Below are 9224 nucleotides of genomic sequence, written 5' to 3' on the forward strand. Positions count from 1 at the left end.
AAGAATGTCTGGGAAAACTCACATTAAAAGTTTTTTGATAAAGGGGTTAGCCTTTCTTTATCAAAATGCAATCAGGTACTATTTCTTATACCAAGAACTCCTACAGCAGCAGGATGTTACTGAACGAGCCTTGATTCATTGTCCTGTTTCTCATCAGCTCTGGTTAAGCCATTGAGCCTGCAGTCAAAACCATGCTGCCTGACCCTCATGTTAGAAATAGTCTAAAGGGGCTCAACAAACATGCAAGGGTCTTTCAGTTGTTTTCAGTTGTTTTTTCAGTTGATAGAAGACAAACAAGTGAAAAAAGACAACTACCTTGTAAGATTTGTAAACAATCTGCAAATATTGCTACTGATCTTATCTTTACTCAAACCTATAGCCTTCTGTACTACTTCTCATCCCTAGAATATCTGATGTTTATTGGATAAGGTTAAGTGATCTCCTCCCTTCCTTCTAACAAATATACTCTGTAGGCTAACTGCTTAGGTGTAGTCTGCTCTTGTCTGCAAAGTACATAGTAGAAAGCAAAAAAGTATTCACTGTGGTACAATCCTTTCTGATTATCATCTATGCATTCTCAATCCCTAAATAATTATACTTTTTATGTCAAAAGCTTTACAGCTTTACCACCTCAAGCAATATTTTACAGCTGTCAAGAATGATTTATGCAATAATGACTTAAACTGCAAAATAGAGTCCTCAAAGGAAGAGCTGTCAAACATTTTCACCACAAATAACTCTATTAAAATAAGAATTGATATTCTGTATAAACAATATCTTGCCTTCAACTGTCTCTAATACAGATCATAGAGCTATATAACTTGTGGAAATGATGTTGTGAAACAGTGAGGAGCATACTGTACAGTTACTTTGATATCAGAGTATAATTTTTGAATTAAGCAGATGTTAAGGCCTAACAGGCAAGATTAAAAAAAAAAAATCTGTTTCAAAATAATAGTTCTTGTGATTTGCATATATTTATTTGTTGTTATTTTTAAAAAGGGATATTTTTATATAAAAAAAAAAATTTACTGAGTCTTTAATCCCGTGACTAGTCCTATTGACTTTTGTGGAGCTTCCTGTGTGGTTACAATGTGTAAGTTTGGCATCTATCTGTTGACATTAACCTTTTCTCTCAGTAGCCATTAGTTCTTTTGATGACTACGTATTGCCTACCGTGGAGCTCCTGTCACAGGACAGAGGAGTAGAACTTTGCCTGAATAGTCTGGAATGTGTAAATACCCCTGTTAAAGGAAAAAATGAGTGAACAGAAATTAAAACAAAATGTAGGCCATGTTAACAGTCTTTTTCTGATACAAATAGTGTATGAGGAGCTAGTAAGGCTTTTTGCTGCAAATGTTAAAAACTTCTGTGAACGTAAGGTGTTGGTGTTGGGACGTGGCCAGGTGGTTGTGTAAGTAATGCTGGCATCCCACCTTCATGCCATCTAAACAATTATACAAAACTACCACAAATACTCTTCCCCTCTCCTCTGCACCCTCCCCATGCTGTGCAGTGAAAAGGGGAACATGCCCAATCCAGGTAGCACATTTGTAAAACTAGGAGACATTGAATTTGTGATCTCCTTTGACCACTGTACCTTCTGTCTGCTGTGTTTGAAGCAGAGGAGGTTCAAACAGCTGCCATTTTCTGAAAATTACCCTGCTACACAAATTTTCCCACCCTTCTACCCCCTTCTCTTCAAATGTGTGATCTGGCTTAAAAATTACAGCAATGAACAGCAGCATTCGGTCTTGCATCATCAAGATGTTTAAAACTCAAAATCATGCAGTTTACTCAGCTAGAGAAGTAGAATAAAGACAAATTGAGAATATCAGAATCCTAATTGCCAGTATGTGTGCAGTATCTTTTTTATAGTGCAAGAACTTTCTTTTAAGTTGAACTTTAAAGCTCTGACATTTTAAAACTATGTGAGGTGTGATATTTAGTATCAAAAAGAAAAAGCATTAGCTATATAGTGAATATCTCTTTCTGATATCTGCTTTGCTGGATATCTGAAGTCAGATTACCTTTGTAAGTGAAGGAATATATGATCCCACTGATATTTGCTTCAGTTTAAAGTACTAAAATAATTTTTAATATAATCAGTGGCTTATGTAGCATAAATGATAGTACGGTATGAAAAAACCTTTCATTTGCAATTCACTGGGCATTTATTCAAGACTGTGTAACGTGGTCTTCAGAAACTCCTGTCGGTGGAACCACAAGCCATTCACACGCTCTCATGAGTTGTCTTCCTCCTCTGTACGCTGAAGTGTTATGTTTGTCTACAAGTATACAGCAGGCAGCTATGGCATGTATACGTACATAACGTCAAATCAAACTTCAAGCAGTTGGTACTTCACTGGATACTCACTTGGGTTACTCACAGGGAAAAAGTTATATTTCTAACTGCTCTGGTATTGAGCTCTTAAAAATGTACTTATATTCACTCACAACACACAATACAAAATAAGCAACTAATCAGACACTAAACTCACAACTTTTTAGAAAATTCATTAAATTCATCCTGTTTCAGGACCCAGAGAAAGTCCTTGTTAGCTGTCGCTACTTCACTACTTTGTATATAGTTCTATATAAAATATATTCACAAATCTTAGATGAAAAGTGAAGTATAGCTCTTCAGTAATTTTAAATAACTAAAGAACATGTTTACTGAAATTAATTAAATCCATCATACATGTAGTTCCAATTTTATAATACCACACAAACTTTAGATCTTTATCCTACTTTCTTTTATGAGGAAACTTGAACATTATGTGGAACAAAACAAAAAAGTTTGCATATGCAATAAATCATCAAGCTACCAGTTATGTTTTTGGATGTCAGACCCATCTTGCATTTTGGCAATTTTTTGCCCCATTCAGTGACTTGATGTTTTAAATTATATTTAAATTCAAAATATTTCACCTGTATATGTTTAGGTTTAGTGGCACATATAGTACATACATTAAGTCATTTTGACATTTTGACTAGTAAAACTTTGAAGAATTCAACTCTTCTTTGTTTAGAAATAGTCTGTAGCTTTTGAAATTCCTTAACCTTTAGAGATACCGTAATATAGTAATGTTAGTACTTTTAACATAGTAATCTTTCAATTTAAAGTAACTATTGGTGGAAGTGAAGTTATTGAAAACCCTGATGCTCAGGATTGTTTACACTGAATAATCTATAACTCATTTATAATGCGCTTCAAAATTCAAAATTATTTACAAAAAACAAGACAGTTTTAATGAACAGTTTTGCTTTGATTTTATCAAACAGATTATGGCATGGTGCATGATGCCAGAATTCAGCATTTTTGAAATACATGTATTTACAGTAACTGACAGATAAGCAGCACTTTAGTTAAGCGCCTTTCCCTACCTCCCAATATCTTGGGAGACTGAAGCACTTTTGAATGACCACATCTCAAAACAGTGTTCCTGACTGGTGGCTGTGAAAGTTAGCAAAGACATTCTTCTTTTGTGATATTATTTTTAACACACTTGAAGTTAACACAAACACAGGCTAGATGTGTACAAGACGCACAGCATCAAGTCCCCTGAGAAATCTACAATCAAGGCACAGCTACAACAACAAATCTTGACCAAAATCTGATCCAGACCACCAAATCAGATCTAAGAATAAAAGACTTTAATAGGAATATATTCTCTAAAAGAAATATGCTTAAGTATTGGCAGTGTGGGCAGAATGGTTGGTGTGAGTTCTATCTGAATTATAACAGCCTAAGCTAAAAATATTACTTAAGTGTCTCTGCGATAACAACAGAATAACTAAGAACAGGATTTAACTCTGTTACTTTAAAATGTGAGAGCGTCCATTGCATGTGATTCTAAAATTCATGCAAACAACACACTGGCACTTCTCCAGAACTAATTTAAGCTCAGCATTTGAATATGAATTTCCTTTTCCTTCTCCCATGAGTGTACACACAGCAAATGATAGAATAAGGTACACTGCACTTATTCATTACTTGGATTTGTTTGAAAGACAGACATTCCTGTAAATAACACTGGGTAATCAAGAAAAGAAAAAAAAAACAGCCTACATATAACTGTAAAGTAAAAAAAAGTCATAATTAGTTTTCATGCTTATGCATTTGCTAAATCTGCAAATACAGACAAATTCATGCAAATTCATTTTAGGCTCTCAACAGGGAAAAAGAATTAGCAGAGCAAATTCACCCATTCTTCCTTATATCAGTAATAATGTTAATGGATTACATTGAGTCTTCACTGAAAAACCATCACAGAATTTGTACTGTGAATTTTTACATAATTCTAGGACAGCTCCTGTAACTTAAATGTAGTTACACCAACTTCACAATAGCTCATCTCTGAAAAAGATTTTTTCCCTTTTTTTATAAGTTAATGCTTTTTAAATTATGATTTACTTTATTCGGCTAAATTTTGCTACTTTTAAATCTGTTGTGCTTTTTCCAGTAAAATATTGCATTTTACTCATGTCACTGTTCCATTTGTGTGAGGTTAGCAGAGTCCTCTGAAATTCATTTATTTGACTTCTACCTTCTGTGAGATGAAAGAGTTCATAAAAACTAACATCCATAGGATGTTCCCTTTACACTGTTATCTTCTTATTGTTGTAGAGCTGTTCACTTTCACAGATCTACACCTGATTCATGCCTACTGAACTGAGATGAGAACTTTGGTTCAACAGTTGCAAATACAGTGCTAACTTCAGCCAGCTGCTGCACTGTACAGTGCCATACTGTGTACACCCACTACTTTCAGGGCAGATTCACCGCTGGTCTGTGCCAGTGTACCTGCCCTGGACCTCAAGGGAGCTTCAGCACTACTCCAGCTAAGGGCCTGGCCAGCCACTCTCACACACCTCTTCTACTAGTCAACTGAACAACCAACCAAACAAAAAATATTGAAAATAAAAACACACTTTACCATCTTTGTGATAATAGGTGACTTCTACTTTCCTCTCCTCTGACCCAAGCAGTGCTTGGGCAATTTGGGCAATATGTTGTCTTTTGGTCTCTGGTCCATGAAGAAAATCACAGGTGCAAGGTTTCTGCATGACATCTGGCCTGGAGAATCCAGTCATCTCACAGAACCCATCATTGCAGTAGATGATAGCACAGTTCTGCACTCTAGCATTAGCAATGATGAATTTTTTATCTGCAGTAAAAGAAAGCGATGCATTTTTTAGTACTCATTCAACATTTCATAAAACATCAATTGCATGGATGGATGATAAATAATCTCTTTTTTTTTCCACTGGAAGGCCTGGAATGTAGAGATTTTCAGCTATTTAGTGTAGTCAGTTTGATCCCTAGTTTTTAAAGAAACTTCAGTAAATTTAGACTACATTAAAGGTGAAGCTTCTTTGTCTTTTAAGGAAAAAAAAACAGGTTGTGCAAGTCTTTCTGCAAAACTCCTTATGACTGCAAAATTTTATCTTTTTTAGCTTCAGTGCAACCCAGGTGATGAGCTCCATCCTGTGAACAGTAACTCCCTTTGAAAAGTTAGTAGGTTCTTTGTCTGGGGGGGTTTCTATCAGGTAAAGGGCTTGCTAGGATCAGGCCCAACAGCTCAGTCTAGTCAGTGGGGTTTTTTAATTCAGCTGAATGACAGTAAGTTTATAGTCAGTATTTTAACAAAACTGCTTGGAAGAGAATGTGATAAACTGTTTTCCTCTGTGATTGTTTTAGAAGTTACATTTATGAAACAAAATATTCCTTAGTAAGAAAACAAATATGAAATTGCACCAAAATCAAAGATTGTGGTGTTGGAAACACTTTTGATATTGCACTGAAGTTCTGTGCCTTAGTCAAGTATCCTTTTGCAAACCCTCACCTGAGAGAAAGGTATACAAAAGTTGTCTTTCAACTCTTATTTCATTTGTTAACAGTACACAGTATTCCCATTTTAAATATGAATGTGCAGCTTTGATACATTTATTGTTAGTAACAGACCAATTTCTGCTTGCCTTATTTGCACCAGTAGATCCCTTGACTTCAGTAAGTCATACCACATTAATAAAAGACTTTTTATGTGATACCTGGTTAGCAGAAGTCTTCAAAAATTTAAAGATACTCTGAACATAATGAAATATTTGGAGAGAAAAATATAGACTTCAGTCTCGCTTTTTCTGCTGTCTTTCAATCATGCCTAATTTTCACTATCACTGGATAATTTACTAGATATTGCTTTATTCTCTTCAACATAGAAACACTTTCATGTGTAAAACTTTACTCACTGCAACACTGACTTAGCATTTAGATAAAAAAGTACTACAAATACTGTATTTATTTTGTCTGAAATAACATAAATATTAAATTGGTAGCATGTGCATTTATAAGAGGCTAGAACAAGTATATTAGCTGGAGTTAGCTGTGAGGGTTTCCAGTACACTGAGACTCAAAATATGCTAAATATTTAAATAAATGTACATATATCAGAACTGCTGTTTCTATACGAAATTAAGCATCAAGTTTTCCTTTTTATTGTTAACAGTAAGCCAGAGTTCCAGCCAAGAAAAACACTTCAGCTTCAGCCTCTCTGACAGGTAGTAAACTACTGCATTGGAAAAGATCTCATAAGCACTCCCTGAGGATGCATTTGCTCTGGTTTGATAGATATTTTAGGGTTCCATAAACAAAGCAAAAATATTTGACAGCTATTTTAAAATGCAGTCATGATGACAAGGTAAGAGTGTGCTTTCCCTTTAATAACTCCTCTGCATATTATCTGTCTCCTCTAACTCATAGTCTGCCTGTTCTGCTTTATTTTAAAAAGACAGTGATAATAATAACAACAACAACAGCAATAAAAATAATAAATCTAGCTGATTTTCTTAGACATTGCATAGGCAGCAATATTGTGTGCTCTGCCTCAGAGCCATCTCGCTGGTTCAGAGGAAGGTAAGAGGTATAACTTCTATAGCTATACAATATGGATACAGTCAAAGATAAAACTGTCCCTTGAAATGGGAAAAAAATAACAATAATTCAAGTCCATTAACTGTATTCTAGATCAGAAACAATTTCACTCTTGCCAGGGATCACCTCCTCACCTCTGGGGTTTTCTTTCCAAGCTACAAACTTAAAATAGTCCGGAGTTGCTGTCCATTTAGTCACAAGCAGAATCAAACTACTGTAGCAAAATAGATAGAAAGAGAGAACTTACTTTGCCCTTCAAATTTTCGTATGATTGTACCCAAAAATGTATTTTGTGGTGCCACATGACCTCTGCGAACAGGCATGTTTGTACAGATCTTCGGCTGTCTGTGCACAATGACTTCTCCAAGGATCTCCTACACGGCTCCAGCCCAAAGCACCGAGCCAGCTACCCTTTGTGACAAATCATCGTCCTCCGGAGCTCGGAAATCTCTTCCCATTAGCACCACTTCTAGACACACGCTTTTCCTACTGGAGTCAGATCCATCCCCCAGTTTCTTTCTTTTTCTTTCTTTCTTTCTTTCCTTGCTTTCTTTGCTATTTTTTTTCCAGGAGGACCTCGGACGCTATTGTCTGGGGCGGGTAGGGGTGGGGTAAGCAGGAGGGGGGGAGATTACAAGGGTAATCGATCTCTAGCACCAAACATCGCCAATTTTCCAAAGCAAATGGCTGTGACCCGGCAGTTTCCGACGCTGTAGTGATGGTTAGAGGGCTGGAAGACTAATGTTGCTCCGCTGCCAGAGGGAGTGACGTTCCCCCCTCCAGGCTTCACCACGGCGCGCAGCAGCTCGGATTACTCAAGCGTGGTTTAGCAAGAGCCAGCCAATAAATCTCTTCAAAACTCGGCGACAAACAGCGGCATCAGGAACGAGCTACACCCCGGCACCGCCGCGAAGTGCCACATCCCCCACCGCCGCAGCTGCAAGGGGGAGCGACGACCGAGGGGGCTGGCGGCGGGGGGAGCCCGCTCCGGCCCGGGGCCCCGGCCCGGCCCGCCTTGGTGCGGCTCGGCCCGGCCCGGCCCCGCCCCTCCCCACCGCCTCCGGCCGCCCCCGCTTCTCCCTCCTGCCTCGGGCCGCGGTCCCGGGACCGCCGGGCCTCTCGCGGGGCCCAGCGCCGCCCTCGCCGGGGAGCCGCGGCCGGGGACTCGCACACGCCCCGTCTGCCCGCGGAGCCGGGCGCGGGGGGAGCGGGGTCGGCGCTGAGGCGGTGCAGGGGCAGGAAGGGACCGGGGGGCCCTCGGCAGCCGTCCCCGTCCGGAGGGAGGACGGGCTCGCCTCCCCCTCCCGCGGCGCAGCCCCGAAGGGGACTTCCCCCCGCCCCGGGCCCCCTCCCCAGCGCCGCGGCGGCTTCCAGGAGGAAGGGGCAACCCCCGCGGCAGCTGCGCTGCCCGCTGCGCCGGGTGCGGAGACGGTGCGAGCCTCGGCTCCGCGGTGCAGGGGCGCAGCAGGCGGCTCGCAGCGGCGCCGAGGGTGCGCCGGGTGCCGCGGGCTGCGGGAGGGCAGCGCCGGCAGGAGCCCCGCGGCCCGGGGGCGGCGGGCCCGGGGGCTCCTCGCCGCGGGAGCTGCGGTGCGGGGGCTGCGCGGGGGCTGCGCGGGGGCTGCGCGGGGCCGGGGCCGGGGCCGGGGCCGGGGCCGGGGCCGCGCCGCCCGCTCGGAGCTGCCCGTGGTGCTGAAGCCGCGCCGCCCCGCTCCGCTCGGTTTCTCCCACCCGACAGTAATAACTCGGGAAGCTCCCCGGGGAAGCGACTATTATTTTCAGGCTGTAATTAAGGCTTCCTGCACTAACAAGCAGGCAGAGCGGTGCGCGTTCAGCACAGGCACGGCAAGCGCCGGGGGACCTCTGCTAGGTGATACGAGGAGGCAGCTGAAGCCAGCCGTGTGACGCTGGAAGGGCATCTCCAGGGTAGCACAAAGCGGCAGCGGCTTCTCAATAAAGTCTCAGGGAAAAAAGACGGGCACCTGCTAACCGTTCTTTGTAACGGCGAGCACAGGATATTGTGCCGGCAAACCACCGCCTCCCACCTGTTCTCCCCAAACACAAACAGGTGTTTCCTTATTCCCGTGGGCTTTTCTCAGGTGTGGCCTTTGTTTCCCTGTTACCACGTGTCATCTTCTATATTTATCAGTGGAGGGACGCAGTCTGTTGAGTATGTGGGTACAATTCTGGACTAATTTCATCTCAGTGGAATCATTCCAGATTTACACAAGGGTAAATAATGTCTGAAAATAGCCTTTATATACACATAAATTGTATTTAGAGGGCTGTATCT

General features: G+C 41.4%; 1 protein-coding gene across 1 annotated transcript in view; it reads right to left on the minus strand.

The window, feature by feature from the left end:
* KCNH7 (potassium voltage-gated channel subfamily H member 7) overlaps positions 1 to 7837 on the minus strand; it is a 244636-nt gene extending 236799 nt beyond the window's left edge. The window contains exons 1-2 of the mRNA XM_026094388.2: positions 7182 to 7837; positions 4941 to 5171 (exon numbers count right to left, since the gene is read on the minus strand). Of these exons, the coding sequence (XP_025950173.2) occupies positions 4941 to 5171; positions 7182 to 7257 (307 nt within the window). The 5' untranslated portion in view covers positions 7258 to 7837. The remainder of the gene's footprint in view (positions 1 to 4940; positions 5172 to 7181) is intronic.
* Positions 7838 to 9224: the final 1387 nt, after the last annotated feature.

This window comes from Dromaius novaehollandiae, chromosome 7, assembly GCF_036370855.1.
Source record: "Dromaius novaehollandiae isolate bDroNov1 chromosome 7, bDroNov1.hap1, whole genome shotgun sequence".
NCBI classification, from domain to species: domain Eukaryota; kingdom Metazoa; phylum Chordata; class Aves; order Casuariiformes; family Dromaiidae; genus Dromaius; species Dromaius novaehollandiae.